This window comes from Brassica napus, chromosome C9 (genome assembly GCF_020379485.1).
Source record: "Brassica napus cultivar Da-Ae chromosome C9, Da-Ae, whole genome shotgun sequence".
In the NCBI taxonomy this organism is placed as follows: Eukaryota; Viridiplantae; Streptophyta; class Magnoliopsida; order Brassicales; family Brassicaceae; genus Brassica; species Brassica napus.
In genome coordinates this window covers 13,294,696-13,315,438 of record NC_063452.1, presented here as the reverse complement: position 1 = coordinate 13,315,438, position 20,743 = coordinate 13,294,696, and the positions used below count along the sequence as shown (strand labels likewise).

The 20,743-nt window shown below is 34.8% G+C and overlaps 1 protein-coding gene and 1 long non-coding RNA gene across 2 annotated transcripts; one reads left to right on the top strand and one right to left on the bottom strand.

Moving 5' to 3' along the window:
* Positions 1–6,489: 6,489 nt before the first annotated feature.
* On the top strand, positions 6,490–8,434 carry LOC106430227 (bifunctional dTDP-4-dehydrorhamnose 3,5-epimerase/dTDP-4-dehydrorhamnose reductase). Its single transcript, XM_013870993.3, has 2 exons — positions 6,490–7,119; positions 7,768–8,434. The coding sequence occupies exons 1-2, from the start codon at positions 6,682–6,684 to the stop codon at positions 8,221–8,223; spliced, it is 894 nt and encodes a 297-aa protein (XP_013726447.1). The 5' UTR covers positions 6,490–6,681; the 3' UTR covers positions 8,224–8,434.
* Positions 8,188–11,290, bottom strand: LOC125593424. The gene is made up of 2 exons (XR_007329331.1): positions 10,963–11,290; positions 8,188–10,373 (listed from the first exon to the last, which is right to left on the bottom strand). It is a non-coding gene; the product is annotated as an uncharacterized LOC125593424 (long non-coding RNA).
* Between the last annotated feature and the right edge of the window lie 9,453 nt (positions 11,291–20,743).

The following is a 20,743-nucleotide window of genomic DNA, read 5'->3' as shown; positions in this document are numbered from 1 at the left end:
GGGTTCATGATCCTCGCTTATATTCATAAATTCAAGTGTTACCTTGTATGCAAATAAATCATCTTATGTCGACATTCCTTATTGGTTCCATTATGTTCCAGACATGATATAATCGATTGAGATTCATTATTATCAGGACCCTTAATACTTTGCAGCTTGGCGTCCCAAACTACATTGTTTGGTACATGTACCTTAGAGCCGGCCAGCCTTACCTCCATGTCTAGGATGGTTTCGTTAGTAACCTCGGATTTGGATTTTGATTATCATTTTCTGCACCTTTCTTTTGTTTCCGAGGATTCTTATCTTTTGGAACCTATTTGTTCTACCACGTTTCATACGTTTTCTAGACTCTGTAGCAACTTGACTGTGTCTCTTCTTGGACATCAAATTCGTTGGTGCTTTACAAATTGGTGTATATATGACTTAGTCATTCTTTTTCGGGTCAGAAAATGTGTCTGGCATTTGATTAGCTAGCTTTGTAAATGTATAATATTTGGACATCTATTTCACATTCTTTAGTCCGAGGATCTTGCCAAGACATTGATGGTTGATTCCATTCTATTTCTTTTACCATTCTTTTACCAGCTTTATTATTTTTCTCCTTCTGGTCTTAAAATAATATGTGTACCTGGCCTCAAATATAATCACCCATAGTTGGCTCAAAGTACTTTATTATTGTGGGAGAATCATATCCAACATATATCCTCATTCTCCTTTTGAGGTCCCATCTTAGTTCTCTGTGGTGGAGCAATTAGTACATAGACAGCACATCCAAATGTCTTATGATGGGGTATGTCTGTCTCTTGACCCGTTAATAATTGTGATAGGGGATATCTATGCTAACTAAATGGCCTGATGCGTATTAACTTAGGTGCATGTAAATTTTGTGTGGTCCAAGCTGTGAATGGGAGTTTTGACCTCATAAGTTATGGTCTATCAATCAGTCTATTTGCGTTTTAAAAGATTTTGGCCAAGTCGTTCTTGGTATGGACATGTATCACAGAATTGTCCACACTTACCCCCATGGACATACCATAATCATTTAAACGCTTGGGACATGTATTCACCAGTATTATCTAGACATATAGTCTTTATTTATGAAAAAGGGGCTCGTAGCCGTTTTACTGGTGATGGTCTAATGAGTTTCCCTTGTGTACACGCTACACACGTGAGATTCTTTGGGATAACTCTTCTTATCTTTTAATGTGTGCCTTTTGAATATCAATTTTCGCATCATGTTTGGACCAGGATGGCCAATCCAGTCGTGCCATAAAGTGTATATTTTCGCAGGCTTTTAGCCTCTATCATACTGATCTATGCATAGTCTAGGTCAGTAGAGAATGCATGTATAGTCTTTAGGACTTATTATGGCCTTGGGCGATTTTATACATATATCTGAAGGAACTCTTTGTTTCCTTCGCCCATTGTTTCAATATGGAAACAATTCATTCTTATATCTTTAAAACTCAATAGGCTGCTCTTGCTCTTAGAGCTGGGTGAATATAAGGCATCACTGTTTTCTAGATGCATACCCTTAGGCAATAATATATTAGCCTAGCCATAGTCTTCTTTCAGACTGGCGATACCTGATTTAGTACTTATATTGGCGTTTTTCAGTGTACTCATATAGAAAATTCATTCATTCATTTAATTTAAGCAGACAATGTAATAGAAATAAATTCAAGGAGATAAAAATCAGAGAAAGCATACAATCAAAGCAATCACACAAGTTTGATGTCGAAATCATATTATCAACTTGATTATTTTAGGCAATCATAAGTCTCATATTCCATAAGATCATCTTGATCATGTTCGAAATTATTTTCACCATCTTTATAGACCAAGTGGGTTTCAGAATTCTTTCCTTTCAGACTCTCTTTGATAGATGTCACAAAAATGTTTGGGAGTCCTTCATATCTTAGCCCAATGGTTCTCCATTCCACATCTATGGCACACTGATTTGGTCGAGCTTTGTGGTTTAAATGACATACCACGGCCACTGCCTTGACCATGGCTCAAATTGGGTTGATACCCACGGCCTCTGCCATAGTGATTCCAACGGCCTCTGCCATAGTGATTCCCATGGTCAAATGTGTTTTAGTGGTCATGGCCACGTCCTTTCCACCATCCACGGCCATGACCGTGTGGTCTATCATTCTGGACGTGGTTACCTTTTTTTTCTGCGGCCTTATTGGTATCAGGTAATGGGGTTAATCCAGGAGGTCTCAATTCACTGTTTCTCATCAATAATCCATTATTTTGCCTAGCTAGCAATAGACTCATCCACGGACTTATAGTCCTGGATTTTGGGATTCCTCCAATCAAATAGGACATTTGGTAATAACACCGTTCTTTGGTGATCTCTCGATTTTTAACACTGTCCAAAAGTCTAGAGGATTCTCTATAGTCAGATACTGATCTTTGAGACTCTTAATAAGATGATGACTAATAATTAATATTGCCTTGTATCAATCTTTCTCATTGGCATTATTGTTTTCTATCATACATTCACCAAGTCTTTTTGACTTTAGGATAATCTTTGTATCCAATGCCCACCGTAAATAATTATCTCCAGAGAGATTTAGGGCATCAAAATTCAGATTGATTTTCGACATCTCAAATCATATATCACTCAATATTTAGGTATAATTTTCATGCGGCCTTACTCTTAAAAAAAATCAATTCGGATTTCAATCTTGTGAGGACAATGAGACTCTCAATCTTAAAGACATTTAATCAATCAGTCAATTTCTTGCAAGTCTCAGCAATACTATTTCTATGTGCTCATAATATTATGTTTTATCAAGACTAGCAAAAACAGATTCAATTAATCATGCAATTAGGTTTTAACAATTAATGGATTTTAGCAAGACTAGTAAAAATATTTATTAATCACTCAATCAGTTTCAAAGCTGATTTTAGCAATACTAGAATATAGATTTCAAGCATGAATTTCAATGAATTAGTTTTAAGGCTGATTTTAGCAATACTAGAATATAGATTTCAAGCATGAATTTCAATGAATCAGTTTCAAGGCTGATTGGTATTTAGCATAAACCATGTGTAAATAATTTATCTAGTATCCGAATTTATCAAACCTCAAAAACATATAATCAGATCAATCAATTTAATCAAACTTAGCATACAGTCTTAAACCTCAAGACATTAGATTTTATCATGAACCTATCAACCTAGCATACGGGATCTCAATTCTCAAAGACATCCAAATCAGATAAATATAACCTATATCATACAGATTATTTAGTATTAATTCTAGCAGATGATATTAAACCTCAAGAATCATGCAATCAGATTATTCGGATTTTAAACAAGTAAACCTCAATCAATCTATCAACCTATCGGATTATATAAGCAAAGCAAGCTAGCAACCTATCGGATTCAATCAATGTTTTAACAGGCTGGTCGGTTTAAACAATTTTAAATCAGATGAACAATTAACCAAGCAGAATGAGAAAATAAATCCATCAATTTAACGGTCAAACAATTCTAGCAACATAGCATCATATTCAATCAGATTTAAAACCTCAATGATCAAAACCGAAAACAGTTTTGATTTCAAAATATTCGATTAGGGTTTTAATATGTGATTTGATAATTAAAGTATAATTAATTCTGATACTTATATTATTTAGGGTTTATAGATATAGGGTTAGGGTTTATCGTAATTTAACTTGTAAAAACTGATTTGGGGTTTTAATCATGTAGGAACATGATTTAGGGTTTGGGGTATCAAATTTTTAGAGCTTCGATTTACTCAATTAGGATTTTTGATCTATTACCCTATGGTTTTGATTCATAAAGATTAGGTTTTAGGGTTTCATTCTTTATCAATCAATCCATGTTCGATTATGGTTTCTTAGGTTTTGAATTACCTTTTAACCTTAGATGATTGTTGAATCGGACCACCAAAGGAGTTGAGCCGCGAGCTGGACACGAACGGTACGCGATCTGGAATGGATCGAGTCGCTTCTATCGGGTCGTGGACGTCCTTTGTTGCTTGATCGGGAACGCCTTGATCGTCGGACGCGAGCTGACTGATGCTGTCGCGAACGAGGAATAAGTCATGTGCTGGAGCTGCTCTCGGGTCGCGAACGTCTGAGCTAGGATCAGGAACGCCTTGGGCTGAAACTGATCGGGGACGCGAGCTGGAACAGATGCGGGAACAAGAGACGCGATCGGAGTTTAGGGTTCGTCAGATCGACGACTAGGGTTAGGGTTTTAGGGTTTTTCGATTTGGGTATTAGCTTAGGGATTTAGAATTCGTGCTGATAACGTGTTGTGAAAGTAATGGAAAAGACTATCTTTATTCATGACATAGATGTTCCTTATATAGAAGATACACCGTCATAGATAAATGGAAAGATTACAAATCATAATCTCTTGGTTATGAATCATCCATAATCTGGTTCATAACAGGAAAAACATTTTTTCTAAATATTTAAATGGACCTTAGCAATAAACATATATCTGTGTAACAATATCCGTGCCTACTGAAGAAATTTTGAAGCATCCGCTTCTGTTAAATACTTTTTACAAAAAATTATAGGGCATACAGTTATATATATTATTTTATACATACATAGACAAACTTTGTTGATTGCTTCTTAACTAGATAACATAGATCAACAAATCACAATCAATGTTCTTTTCACATCTTTTCTATAATTACAACTTAGATATTTCTATAATCACTTTTTACCATAATATTTTTTTTAATCTTTATATAGTTTTTTATTCCTTGGTTTACAAATTTAAAAGAATCTATGTAATTAAAAGACTAATTTGTATGTTTTAGTTTTATATTTGTTAAATAACATAAAATGATAGTAAAATACTTTTGTATCTTAAAGATAGTAAAATACTTTTGTATATTTTCTATCAAAACTATGTGTTTCAAAAAAAAAAAAAAAATCTTCTGTCAAAACTTTTTTTTTCAAAAATTGATTACTTATATATTAGTTTGTCATAAGACAATTTGTTAAAAAGATGTACTATTTGCTTATGGCATCAAAAAACCTTCGGTTCTGTGTGTAGCCATACAATTGAATTTAGTGGGATGTTTTCAAATCTAAGCTGCTTCTCAATCCATAACTCACACTATACCACCATCGCATCGTTAACTGTTGACAAAAAGTTTTAACTAATTAACTGAACGAGAGGTTATCCTACATATTTTCAATAGAAACGTATGGTATTTAAGGGCTAGGAGGGTTTTGTACATTGAGAGTTTTATATTGAGATGTTAAATATCCCATAGATTTAGGTGTTTCATTATCAAATCAATTACAATAAATATAGAAACTTTCAGTATATAGGTTTCTTTAAAAAAAAACTTTCAGTTATAGAAAAGTTAACATCATACATTATATGGCGGAGTTATGTATTATGTCGTATTAATTATCTCTGCATATATGGTATTTTTTTTGTCAACCACCATATATGGTATTATTTTCTAAAATTGGAAAGGTTTCTATAATTTCTCAAATACTACTGTAAATCAGTGGTTGCCAATTCATTGACGAATTTTATTACCTAGTTAGCAATTTATTCAAGCAAATCAAACGATTTGAATATTTAATGTATCGTAGGAGTTTTCCTATGCCATCAATAATTTTTAATATAATACTTTTTATTTATAAATAAAAAATAATTTATATTTGAACATATTTATTTTTATATTTCAACTTCAAAAGTTCGGTGAAGGTCACATTAGTTCATCGGTGTGACTAAGAGTTTATTAATATTTATATACTAAGAGGTCTCAGGTTTAAACCCTAAAAAAATTGAATTTATGCAGATTATAAAAAAAAAATGACTACAAGAGATATTCAGTCTGGTGCTGAGCGTACCACCGAACATGGATCAGAATCAAAACATTTTTTAAAACAAAAAATGTTTTAGAATACATTTTTAACAATTAAGAGTTAGATTATCTTCCGTGATTTTAGAATCAAATAAAAAAAACCCTGCTTTTGTGACAAAAAAAAAACTATGCTTTTGACAGTTAAAAGTAAAATTACATTTTATACAAAATACAAAACGAGATTATTAGTTTTTCACCCCAAAATATTAGTTAAGATTAATGGTCGTTTAATATTTGAAATGTAGACCTCCAATGCAGTGGAATCTCCTTTGTGTTAATTAACAATTTTCTCACGTCCCACCGACCTCACAGATCTGTCTAAAATAAGGGACAACAATACAATACAATATTCTAAAAATAAATCAACTTTTACGAATAATAATTTTAAATTTAACACACAACATAAAGATCTTGAAAATTATCTCTACACACCCTCATATTTACCAGAAAAGTGAAACAACACCCTGATACATTTTCCGTCAGCACCACCTAGCCACGTGTTCAACGTGCTATACGATTCTTTTTATCTTATTAATTTGTTAACTTAATAAGATTAAAGTTGGTTTGTTAAAAAAAAAAATAATAATAATAAGATTAAAGTTGGTAAATGTTTAATTTATCGGGGTTGTAAATATCAAAAAACCAAAATCTAGGGCTGTAAAACTAAATATGTTAGTTAACTCCGGAACATAGGATAAAAAGAACATTAGCGAACACAAAACCATTTCAGATCCAATCTCTCTCTCTCTCTCCTTCTCCTTCTCCCCGGCAAAATCTCCGATCACCGACAAAAAAGAATGGGTGCTGAGGCAAACGCGTCCTTCAACTTCCTAATCTACGGTCGAACCGGATGGATCGGCGGACTTCTTGGCAAACTCTGCGAAGCTCAGGGAATCTCCTACACTTACGGATCCGGTCGGCTTCAAGATCGCCAATCCATCGTCGACGACATCGAAACCGTGAAGCCTAGCCACGTCTTCAACGCCGCCGGAGTCACCGGGCGTCCCAACGTCGACTGGTGCGAGTCCCACAAGGTCGAGACCATCCGTACGAATGTCGCCGGGACCTTGACTCTCGCCGACATTTGCAGAGAGAAAGGACTCGTTCTGATCAATTACGCCACCGGCTGCATATTCGAGTACGATTCGGGTCATCCTCTCGGGTCGGGTGTCGGATTCAAGGAGGAGGATACTCCTAACTTCACTGGGTCTTTCTACTCTAAGACCAAAGCTATGGTGAGTGTTTCTCTTTGATATTTGCAGTTTCGATCCCTTTATTTAAGAAAGTTTTCAGATTGGATCTCTTTCTTTATTTTAGCTATTTATGATCCAATTCGTGTGATTAAATAAGTTTTAAAACGTGCAGTTAGGCCCAAAACTGATAGAAGATGAAATGTAGGTGTTAGTAGTGTAGTTCAATGTTCCAGATTCATGAGAGTTTCGTTATTCACATTTGCAGTCCCCTAACTATGTAATTACTTCTGATTTGTCTGATTCTTTATTTAGTTACTCTCTGATCCAAAAAAAATTGCTGATCGGTTCTAATAAGCGTGATTGGTTAAGTCTTAGATCTTGAATTAGTTCAGATAGGATGTAGATTAGTTCAATGGCTTAGATTCGTGAGAGTTTCTTCAGTTTTTCTTATTCACATGTTCAATCCCTTTATTATTCAATTGCTTCAGAGTTGATCCGATTCTTTATATAGTTACTCTCTGATCCCCAAAAATCTAAGATTTCGCTAACTGAGTTCTAGTACGCTTGATTGCATAGATCTTATATCTTGCATTAGCTTTTTCCAGATAAAATATAGATTAGTTCAACGTTTTATATTCTTTGAGATTAGTTTCATAGATTCATAGCTAACTTCTTGAAATGCAATAATAGGTGGAGGAGCTGCTCAAGAACTATGAAAACGTATGCACGCTCAGAGTGCGGATGCCTATCTCTTCGGATCTATCAAACCCTAGAAACTTCATCACCAAGATTGCTCGATATGAGAAAGTCGTTGACATCCCAAACTCCATGACCATCCTCGACGAGCTCCTACCCATTTCGATCGAGATGGCAAAGAGGAACTTAACCGGGATCTACAACTTCACAAACCCGGGTGTTGTGAGCCACAACGAGATTTTGGAGATGTACAGAGAGTACATTGACCCGAGCTTCACTTGGAAGAACTTCACATTGGAGGAACAAGCTAAAGTGATTGTGGCTCCAAGGAGTAACAACGAGCTTGATGCCACTAAGTTGAAGACTGAGTTCCCTGAGATGTTGTCTATCAAAGAATCTCTCATCAAGTTTGTGTTTGAGCCGAACAAGAAGACTGGAGTTAAAGCTTAAGATGCTGCCGAAGGTGTTCTTTGTTAAGGTAACGGTTCTTAAACACTAAAAACAATTATCAAACCAAAAGAAAGTTGTTGTGTGTTTTGTTTTTGTATTTTCTTGTTTTATTATCCCAATGTTGTTGTATTGTTTGTTTAAATGAACCTTTTGTTACAAATAAAAATGTATCATTTGAATTTTCCTTTAATTCAAAAATAATTTAAACTTATCTTTGTTAATCAATCATCGGTAAGCAACCGTTATTTTTCTTTGATATTGTTAATTTAAAGCATTTGTTAATCAGAGCATTACCACTAGCTTCCTCGGCAGCAATTTTCAAGATCAAGAACGATTGATTGTTAGGATTTTTGAAACTTGAAAAAGAATTCAAGAGTTGATGGAATATTTATTTACCATCTTAATTACGGTTTTTGTTGTGGATCAAGGAAGCTAAAGCAGCATAGAGAGACGAGGTATACATGTTCCCAACATGTTTCGGAATCAAAGTTGTTGGCTGTATTTCTTAACATTTTATGAAGTACTATCTATGTACATATCTTCTCGCTAATTCTTTATGCCTCACCATTCGTCCAAACAGCTAGTTCGATATTGTAAGAGACTTGCAAAATTTATCTGCTATTCTTTTATGTATTTTTCTTCACTCTGTTGATTCCCAATTATAGTTTCTCCTCTTATCAGTCATGGAAGATTATATTAACAGTGCAGCTCAAATAGCTAGCTCTGGCAGTTATCCGAAAAATAAGATAGATAAAAAAGCTACAGATATTTATGATCTTGTCTTCTTACTGAACACAAAAATCATTTGTGTGCAAGAAAAAAAATAACTTGTAATAAGGTATCTTGCAAGGCAAGGAACGTAAAGGAATGATGACCACACCACTTATATGTGTTTATGTATCAATATGAGAGACTTGATCATTTGCTGTACAACCCAAAATCAGTTGAACATCTTCTCTTGGTTTTTCCATTTTTCTTTGTCTTTTAGGTTGATTGTGCACTTTGGGATTCACTTGATTCCAGCATTCGGCAAATTTGACTAAGCTTCTTGCATATGAAATCTTCCTTGTCGACTTGTCGTATTTCGAAATTGATCTTGACTGTGGGAGTTAAAGAGGATAAAAAAGAAAACACAGGAGTTCACATGCTGGTTAATTTCGCAGGAAGGTTAGAATGAAGAAAAAAGGGCACTAAAAATTAAAGGCTAAAAGCACAACAGCCTGCATATCTTCCATTTTCTTTCATACAGTTTTCATGTGGATTCAACCATTCTTCCTTTCACTTTGTATAATTGGATCATAATGTTTCATCGAAATAACATATCGAATAACAAATCACATAGTTCTACAAAATAACTTGAAGAAAGAAAACGGCAGAATATTGATAATCAAGGTTTCTCGGTCTGACTGCCTATTATTGGCATGAGATGCATGAGATCTAAAGTCTTAAGAACCTTGGATTTGAGCTTTTAAAGCCTTTTTATGTGGCCCTTTAGTGTATATATTGAATTTATACTTTGATATCTTTGCAAATTAATGTATCTGATTTAACAAAGAACACAAATTAAAGGCAGAAAGCTACAAAACTAATCATCTTGTTAAATTATTTTAACTAGCTACTAATTTTCGGTGAGAAGAATGAAATAATAAAACGTATCAGGAAGCTTTGTTTTAGATCTTGCAGGTAATTAAGCCTCACTTGTGCTTCAGTTTTCTTTTTGTATGCGCATTACAATTTACAATGGTAGCTCATGTAGAGGTTACTAATCACAACGACAAATATCAAATTAACAAATTAAAAAAAACAACTACCTAATGAGGTATACTAACAACAAAAATATATTACCAAGTTACCAATTTTTTTTTTTAACACTGGGTAACACATTACATCATCATATAATCTCTAATTCTATTAGATATGATGATCAACTACCTGCAACATATGCAATATTGATGAACAGCTCTACGGATAAGGATTCCACGATAAAGCTCTCCTCGAAACACTTGGATCGACGGACGGTTCTGCATGTACGACGTCTTCGATGGACTGGATATCTCTGCAGCAAACGACCACAACGAACGGTTCTGCCTACAGTACTATGGAACTTCCAATAAGCTCTGCATCATATAATCTGCAAGAAATTGCATAGTCTGGGAATCGAACCCCAGACATGGGTGTAGAAACCTTTAAACCTTAACCAGTAAATTATGGTGCTTCCACTAAAACTGACCAACCCTTCTTCAGTCAAGGTAATAAAACTTTACATACTATTCAGTTAAAAATTGAAAGCAAAACCACATCTCCCAATATATCACATTCAATCATAAAAGTTTTTACACAATAAATATGAAAATAAAACAAAAGAAAAACATTCTAAGATTTGTTATAAAAACCTAAATAATAATTATGATGTGTTTGGATGTGTTTGAGCATCATGTGATATGTATACCATGTCAGTTTTAGTGACAATTACAAATCTAAATTTCACTTATGTATATGTATAACTTCTTAGTCTCTAAGTTTCATAATATGAGACAAAAAGAAAAGAATGCAATGAACTATAAATGATTAATTAGATCATGTTAAAAGATATCTACTTGTTAATAAATTGCTAGCTTGTTCTAACACAAAATTATACACTAACTGAGATTTATATATATCAACACACTTTGTCTATTGAAATGGATTGATAAAAAATATTGCAAATATTATATGTTCGAAGAAAAAAAGAGAGTATACCTTTGGTTTCCCCTTTATCATCAGTGTAACTAAGCTAAAACTAGTTGCAGGGCAACTCTCCTTTGGCAGATCATTTTTGACTTTTGATATAACATGAATATATGTGTATGTGTGGGCGTATATGTGTGCGTGTATGTGTGTGAAAATAAGGGACCTGCCAATAGAGAGAAGCCCTGGAACTAGTGAGCTTACATGTTAATCTTCATTTCTATAGATCCATGAAGTCGTGTTTATATATATATATATATGTGTGTGTGTGTGTGTGTGTGTGATAAGGAATTCTCGACAAGGAATATCAGATTTTTTCTGCTATGTGTTTTATAATGCTGGAAATCTGTTTTTGCAGCTTTTTATCAGAACAAATGAGGTGAGAATAAAAAAAAAAGAATACGAAAGGTGACAAATTTTGAAAATTACTTCGAATTTGTATTGAAATTAATTAACTACAAGGTGGTGGTTTTAATTTGGTCAGGTTTCGACATTTAATTATTCGATTTTATTTAATACAGTTTTGGTTTCGGATCAGGTTCTACGAAATTTGTTTTAATTATATACTAGATCTCGATCCGCACAACCGTGCGGGTGATTATTTTCATTTTTATACACATAATTATTTATTTTACATGGCTAACTATAATATTTAACATATTAAAAAAATTTTAATATAACATTTTAAAACACAACAAATTTATAATTCACATACATTAACTTAATTTATATGTTTTGAATTTTCAGTGATAGCATATTAAATCACGTGATATAAAATTGTAAATTGAAAAATCTTATTGATTAAGGATCAAAAATTTAATTGAAAATTATTATATTAAATTAGTATCGTAAATTTAGTAAAATATTGTACATGAGATTAGTTATAATTACAAAAATTAATTAGATATTTCAAAAGTTTTTTTTAGTTAAAATGAAATATATATTTAATTTTCAAATAAAACGAAATTAACTAAAAAAATTAAATTTTTGTTTAAGTGAAAAATGAAATATACATTTATTTTAAACAAATACGAAATTGATTGAATATTTAAAAGCTTTATTTTAATGAAAAATGAAATATATTTTATATTGTAAAAAGGACATGAAAAGATTTTTATTCAGATACAATTTGAGAGAAAATATAAGAATATCTATTTGATTTGTTTGTTATAGAATATTCAAACAGCTGAAATATTTATACAAAAAAATAATTTAAACAACTTTCTAAGGGTGGTTCAAATTAAAAAAATCACACATGAATTAAGTCATGACTTTTGTTTTAATAGTATATATATTTAAAGAGGTTTATTTAACTTTTAGTCAAAACGTTTGTGGTGTGGTTCAATTTGATTTGATTGTGCTTAGTTCTTATATAGGACTCAATTTAGAAAATTAAAAATAAATCTATTTTTATATATTCTGGTTTGATTTTCTAATTCATTTTTGTAATATAGCTTATAGTTTGGTTCGGATCAATTAAACTAAAAGAAAAAATCTAAAAAGATCCATTGATTAGATTTCAAGATTAATTTCCATACTTTTCAGTTGTTTTGTAACTAAGTAATAAAATTGCCATGAATAAAATGCATGTGTATATAAAGACCAATAGCATATGCTGCTGGATATTCTCTAGTTGTGCCATGGTTACTTTAAATGAACAAGAATAGCTTTCCAGTCCAATATATATATATATATTATTTCCTGAATTGAAAATAAATTAATTCGAATAATTATCTTCTTACTTTATACTTTGTACTTTGTAGAGTCTAAATTCATCAGTGACAAAAAAAAAGTCCAAATTCATCGACAGAAAATAAATGGAATATTCTGTTTTCCTACGTTATGAGAACGTTGTTTTCCACAACTTCAAGCTTTTATTTTCTAGAAATGTAAATATCATTAACAATGTAATAAAAGTCTAATTACAAGTGAACCTGAAATCCAATCTATTAGATAGTTTAACTGGTCATAAAAATTGCAAAGAAAATATTTAAAAAAATCCATAGGATCAAATATAAATCAAAGCTTGTCAACAAAACAAAGCTAGGAAGTACAAATTAATCAATAACAAGCAGCAGCAATAAACCTTGACACAAATGTTTCCTAACTCCTAGAGTAACATGGAGGGCGAAGGAAAAGATTTAATGATGCGATTTTCTGCTGTCGAACCCAAGGGTGCTCTCAAGAAGCGACGACGACGGAAGGCCTCATACAACCTACTCCGGTACTGGATGAAATGGACTGTGTTAAAAACAATCACCAAAGGACCGCACAGAGTAAGCTCCCCAAGACAAACAAAAGTACTCGAACCCAATGGCGGAGCCAGAAACATTTCGTATTAGGGTTAAAAAATATTAATAGGAATAATTTTTTTTTAATAAGGCTAATACAATTTTTCCTAAGTAAAAACAAATATTTTATAATTTTTCTTAAATAAAAACAAGTATTTTTAGAAAATGATGGGGTCAGCTGACTCCACCCCTTCCCAATTGCCTCCGCCCATGCTCGGGCTTGCAGTTAGCATAAGAGAGACCCTGATCAAGCAACAGTTTGCTTTTTTTTTTTTTTGAGAAAATGGCATTTTAGAAAAACAGAAAGGACACACAATAGTTTGTCTTTTCCTTACAATTGCAAAATTTAATATTGTCGAGTCATTACTAATCCTAGCAAATAGCAAATATAGCAATTTTATAATTTTATAATAAATATGTTAGATAATATTATTTCTAACATAAAACCACCATCTTTAAATATCTACTCTTTCTATTTCGAAAAGATCCATATTTTATAGAAAAATATTTCAAAAAGATATATATATATATATAACATTTTCAATGCATCATTAATGTTAAATTGTAAACTTCAGAAAAATATTTTTTTATTAAAATTAGTTTAAATTTATGGAAAACAGTTAACTACAAAATAATGCATTAATAATCAAACTCTTATATATTTTTTTAATTTATATGAAAACTCTAAAACTTACATCTTTTGAAATAGAGGGAGTAATATATTTGTATTTGAAAGATTGATTTTTATATGTTTTTGTATTAACGATTAATCATTTGCATTTAATTGAATATAAAAATTTAAACTAACTAAAAATAAAAATGTATTTAATTTTCTTATTAAATGTAAAAAAATTAGAACACGGAAAGATATAGTAGAATTTTATTTCATAAGAACATAACATTAAAGTCATTTTGATGATTTCAAGACATTTGTAAGCAATATAGATAAAATGATGAACCACTGGAGATTCCAAACGATTTTATAGAAAATATGGAATTTAGCACAAAAAATTAAAATGTTTTTATTACAAATTCCCGTTACAAATGTAAACGATGGAGAGATTCTCCATTACTAGCAGGACATGGTACAATCCTCTGTCATATTCCAAACTTTGTTTCCATCTTATTAAATTGATTTTTCTCAATAATTTTCACATGTTTTCACGTTTTTGTACAATGGAGAATATTGATGTTGGGTTTCGTAAAGGCCCTGTGTATCGAGCTCTGCCGAACAGAAGCCTGTTGTTCGTTTTCGGACAATACGAGCGAACAAACTCAGTCCGGCCTTAACAGTTCTTTGTTTTTGGAGAAGTCTCACATTCGAAAACTCTCAGAAATTTTGTATTTAAATCATTTAAATTAACAAAGTATGGATAAGACAGAAATGTAAGATACATGTTGACAAAGAAAAGTAAGATACATAAAATTTGATATCGAGGTTTGCTTTTTACATCTCAAAAACCTCGTCAAGATTTCAAATCCAGTGAATTACACTATTTCGTAAACGCGTAAAACAAGTAAACCATTTTTGAATTATTGATCTCTTCTATAATATAGACTCTTCAAAATAAATTAATATTGAGCTAAACACCCACCGGAGTTCAGACTAATTATCAGAATTTTCCAACTGTGAGCTAAACTTTTCTTTGAATTTAGATTTTTCCACGTCTCTGGAAATATTTCACCAAATACATCAACAGCCCACACACACTAGTGATACAAATGAGTACATAAACTTCAACGCACAACACACTCACCGCGAACTCCAAACAATGGTCAACTCCACCACACGTCCCCATCGAACTCCATTAGAAACAACTTCACACCAACCGACACCATTAATAGACAATAACATCTCTCTCTCTTTTTAGGTATACCTTCTTCCTTAGGGCATGTCTTCCATATATAGTAGATCAGAACTTTCTCTCCAAGTCGTTCACATACACTTTAATGACTTTCATTTTTTTTAATGAAAAACTTACTATTTAAACAAACTCTTTTTTTGTTTAATGAAAAACGCTTATTTAACTTCAAAGATATATCTTTTTCTTTTCCAAACTCAACAAGTGCACACACATCACAAAACAAAACTCTAGTATAGCTCCACCTTCATGACACACACATTAATTTTTTTTGTTGTACTTTGCGAACTAATACAAAACATTCTAGAAATCCGCATCTTCAATCTCTCATTTTTGACTATGCATGTGAACTCGTCACAACTATCTTGAAAAGTACATCTTCAATCTCCCTCTATGAACACATTATTGTCAAAAATAAATTCAAATATCTCCACCTTCTAAAACTATGAAGAAATCCCATCACACATCTTCATCGATCTTCATTCAAACTATGTTCTACTTCCTTAACCAATAATCGTCTTCTTCCTTTACGATCTCACATGTAACTTAAGTGATCCGCGCTGATACCAATTGAAAGAGTAAATGAGGCGAGAAAAATAAAGTGCAAAAAATTAAAGCCACATTAAATTTGTTCAAAAGGTTCGTTTCCTAGCTATATCCCATGGACCTCGTTCAGATTTCAAATCGACTTGAACAAGAAGGCAAATTATACCAATTCACAAACGCATAATATAAGTAGACCCCTCTTGAATTACTGCTATGTTCTATTATATGACTCTTCAAGGTAAACTAACATTGACCTAAAGTTCCACAAGAGTTTAGACTTTATCAGGATCACCCAACCCTGAGACAATAAGTACGTCAACTCCAATGCACAACACATTCATCAAGAGCTCCAAATAATGGCCAGCTCCACCACACAAAGCGTCAACACCAACAAGCTAAATCCACATCACTCCATATAAAACTAATTCACACCAACCGACACATAAATAGACAATGAAACATCTCTCTATCTTTTCTGAGGTCTACCTACTTCATAGAGCACATCCTGCATATATAGTAAACCAGAAACTTGTTCTCCAAGTCTTCTAAATACACCTTAAGCAACTTTTTTTTCTTTAATAGAAAATTTACTCTTCAATCAAACTCACGTTTGCTTAATGGAAAACATTGATTTATCTTCTAAAGTCATATCTTCATTTCTTTTCCAAATTCAGCAAATGTAAATCTAAGAATCAAGTAAGGGGAAAGTTGTGTTTTATTGATTTGTGTTCTCACGTTTATATACTACAATATAATCACCGACTTCTAGTTAGATAACTCCAACTTCTAAATACATCATTATCTATAACTCAAGTGTACATGAAGTTACCACAAGGCTTTCAAGTGTCTGACCCTAACAAGGTATGCAGGCTGCATAAAGCAGTGTATGGATTGAAACAGGCTCTGAGGTGCTGGTTCGCCAAGTTAACAGATGCTTTGAAGAAGTATGGGTTTAAGCAATCTTGCGCAGATTATTCTCTGTTCGTATATTCAAAGGGTGGAATCGATCTCAGAGTGCTTATATATGTTGATGACCTGCTAGTGTGTGGAAATAGTACGGAGAGAGTTGACAGATTTAAGAATTATCTGAGCAAGTGTTTTCATATGAAGGATTTAGGAAAGTTGAAATACTTTTTGGGAATACAAGTTGGACGTGGTGGAGAAGGATTCATGCTTACTCAGAGAAAATATGCTTTAGATCTAATTGAAGACACTGGGTTACTTGGATCAAAACCAGCGGCTACTCCAATGGAACAACATCACAAACTCGCGTTAGACACAAGTTCGGTTCTTCGTGATACAGAACGGTATCGAAGATTGGTGGGGCGGTTGATCTACTTGTCCATAACAAGGCCCGATATATCATACCCTGTTTACATTCTTTCACAGTTCATGAAGGCACCTAGAGAAGTGCAGTGGGAAGCTGTGTTACGAGTAGTGAGATATCTTAAAGGGACTGCAGGCCAAGGAATCCTGATCAGTTCAAATGAGGATCTCAGCTTGTCAGTTTATTGTGACGCAGACTGGTCGGCGTGTCCGGTTACCAGGAGGTCATTGAGTGCATATGTTGCTTTGGTTGGTGGGTCGCCTGTGTCTTGGAAGACAAAGAAACAGAAGGTGGTATCTCATTTGTCGGCAGAGGCGGAGTACAGATCCATGGCTCAGGCAACTCGAGAGATTAAATGGCTGCGGCGTTTGTTGTTTGATTTGGGAGCAAAGCAGCTGAAGCCATCAAAGTTATTTTGTGATAGTAAGTCTGCGATTTACATAGCAGCTAACCCTGTTTTTCATGAGCGAACAAAACACATAGAGTCAGATTGTCATCAGGTGCGAGATGCACTACAGGATGGTATCATCACAACGGTCCATGTTCGTACTCATGAACAAGTAGCAGATGTTCTTACCAAGGCGCTTGGACGTGTACAGTTTGAGACATTGTTGTTCAAGTTGGGAGTGAGAAATCTACACCTTCCCAACTTGAGGGGGAGTATAGGAGGATAATTATGAGTTATAGATAATGATGTATTTAGAAGTTGGAGTTATCTAACTAGAAGTCGGTGATTATATTGTAGTATATAAACGTGAGAACACAAATCAATAAAACACAACTTTCCCATTTTGAAAGCCATGTGGTAACTTCATGTACACTTCCTCCTTAAGATCACCATGCAAGAAGGCATTGTGAACATCCATCTGATGCACAATCCATCCCTTTCCTGCTATCACACGCAATAAGCTTCGAACTGTAGTCATCTTAGCAACTGGCGCAAACGTCTCTTTAAAGTCTCTTCCCTTCACTTGCTTGTTTCCCAGTGCAACTAAACGAGACTTCGGTCTCTCCATCGTCCCATCAGCATTGTACTTATATTTGTACACCCACATGTTGCCAATAGCTTTCTTTCCCGGTGGCAAGTCGACCACACTGAAAGTCTCATTCTCCTCGAACGCTCCTATCTCCTTTTTCATAGAATCACGCCAAATCTCATGTTGCATCGCTTCTTTGTAGCTTCGCGGTTCTCTCCCACACGTTACAGCAGCCAGAAAAGCTTTATGATCTGGAGAGAAACATTCATCAGATATGTAATCTGCAAGAGGATATTGTGAATTACCTCTAGCCGTCGACGAGGACTCTGACTGTGTGGTAAGCGCAGCAAAGTCGTGATGGGGTTTCTTCAAGTATTGAGCATTGTAGCTCACATAGTCGCGAAGCCTCGTGGAAGGAACCTTCTCTCTGCATCCTCTTCCTAGTTCGGTCACAACCTCTGCCGTCGTCACAGCTTCTTTTTCAGTACCCATCAATTGATCATCATCACCGTTTTGTTTGTTTCCAGGCGCAGGATCCACTGCACTCGCATTAGTCGAGACATCTGTAACAACAGTTTCGGGTAGCTCTACTCTTGATTGTGACAGTTCTTCTACTTGTTGTGTCACACTCCCCCTGTCTTCTACGATTGCATTCAGTACCCAATCCTCATCTAGCGACCTTGTAATCTCCTTCTCATACTCCAAGTCAGTGTTACTTTCCGTATAAGGAAAAACATTCTCATGAAAACTGACATCTCTTGATATAACAAACTCTTCTTTGTCCAGATCAAAGACCCTCCAAGCCTTCTTCCCGAACGGATATCCGACAAAGACACATCTCCTACTTCTCTCTCCCAGCTTGTCTTTGTCTCTATCTTGTCTGTGAACGTAACAAAGTGAACCAAATACTTGCAGTGACTCATAAGAAGGCTTCGAACCGAATAATTTCTCATATGGAGAGCTTCCTTTCAATATTCTCGACGGTGTCATATTTATCACATGCGTTGCAGTGGATATGGCCTCACCCCAAAACTTAACAGGCAGTTTTGACTGAAACAACAACGCCCTTGCCACGTTCAGGATGTGCATGTGCTTTCTCTCGACTCGACCGTTCTGCTGCGGAGTGTCTACACACGACGTTTGATGAACAATTCCCTTATCCTGAAAGAATTCTGCCAGACACATGAACCCCTTCCCGTTGTCACTTCTCACTGTCTGTACCGAATGACCAAATTGAGTCTCTACATATACGCAGAATCGCTGCATCACCTTCTTCACTTCAGACTTAGCCAATAGCAGATACGTCCACACAGCTCTAGTAAAATCATCTACAACCGTGAGAAAATAGACAGCTCCACACGATGAAGGCACTCTATAAAGCCCCCAAACGTCAACATGAATAATCTGAAAACTCTTGTTTGTTTTATTAATACTATCACCAAAAACATCTCTTGCTTTGCTCTATAACACACGTCACAAGGACTAGAGCAAGCTTTATTCATAACACCAGAAAGCTCATGTAAAGAAGAGAAAACACCAAATGCAGGATGTCCAAGCCGCCGATGCCACAAGAGTTGACCATTGTTTCCATCTGCTCCGCTAGCTCGTGCCACTCTAACATCCTTAAAGAAGTAAACCCCACCACGTTCTTCACCGGCTCCAATCAGAGTCTTCGAAGAACGGTCCTGCAAAATACAAATTGTATCTGTGAATAACGTAAAACAATTACTGTGTTTCAACAGTTTTGATACAGAGATCAAAGTACAATCCAATCGGGGCACAAATAGCACATCTTTGAGCGAGATACGATCAGTAAGTATCATATCGCCCATTTGAACTGATGTCGAAGTTCCACCATCAGCGAACCCGACAATACACGGCAGAGTCTTCCTCACATTGACCAGCTGTCCAACGTCCCCTGTCATATGATGCGAAGCCCCCGAATCTATAATTACATCACCAAGATTTTTACCAGAAAGCTTCTCAGACTGAGAACTTGTCTTTCCGTCGTTTATGATCTGTGTGATAGCCTTCCACTGCTCTTGAGTCAGATCAGAACCACCAGCTCCGTGAGAATTCGTTGCATGAGCTGTATGCGCAGCACCACATCCTCCTCCTCTTGAGTTTGAACCACCACGTCCTCGACCTGATCCTCTACCACGTCTCTCATTCATCCACTCAGGATACCCGATGATCTGCCAACAATTATTCTTCTCATGACCAGTCTTACTGCAGTGTGAGCAAACACGATCCCTTGCTCTTTTCCCATAGTTAGAACTACTGTTCTCAGCTCTCACCGCATAGCCATTAGAATATCGTGTGTCTCTTGCGTCGTTCTGCATTAACATTTCTTGACGAGCCACAAAGCCAATAGCTTCTTGAGGAACCACTTCTCTCGCCTTTGCTGAATTCAACCGAGCTTCTTCTCTTATTACTTTGGCATACACTTTTCCCAAATCTGGTAGCTCGTCAGCTTCGATGATGGCAGTTACCACGTTACCGAAACGAGACTCATCTAAACCCATGATAAATTGATGAACCCGTTCTTCTTCTCTCTCTCTTTCTCATACGCCGCCGCCGCAGAGCAAGTACAAGCCGGAGGTGGTCGATAGCTTTGCAGTTCCTCCCACATCACCGCCAAACGACCGTAATAATCTATCACAGCTTGTCCATTCTGGTGACACGAAGCCACTTGTTCCATCAGCTGATGAACCCGTACCTTGTTCCCAACCTCGAAATGTTTCTTCAGATTCTCCCACAATTTGTGAGCTTCAGTGATAAACGTCACTG

What these genes read in the sequence shown, in the direction of transcription:
- LOC106430227 (XM_013870993.3), top strand. Translation starts at nt 6,682, where the DNA reads ATGGGTGCTGAGGCAAACGCGTCCTTCAACTTCCTAATCTACGGTCGA. An exon ending in ACTCTAAGACCAAAGCTATG is followed by an intron (nt 7,120 to 7,767) that starts GTGAGTGTTTCT and finishes ATGCAATAATAG; the next exon opens with GTGGAGGAGCTGCTCAAGAA.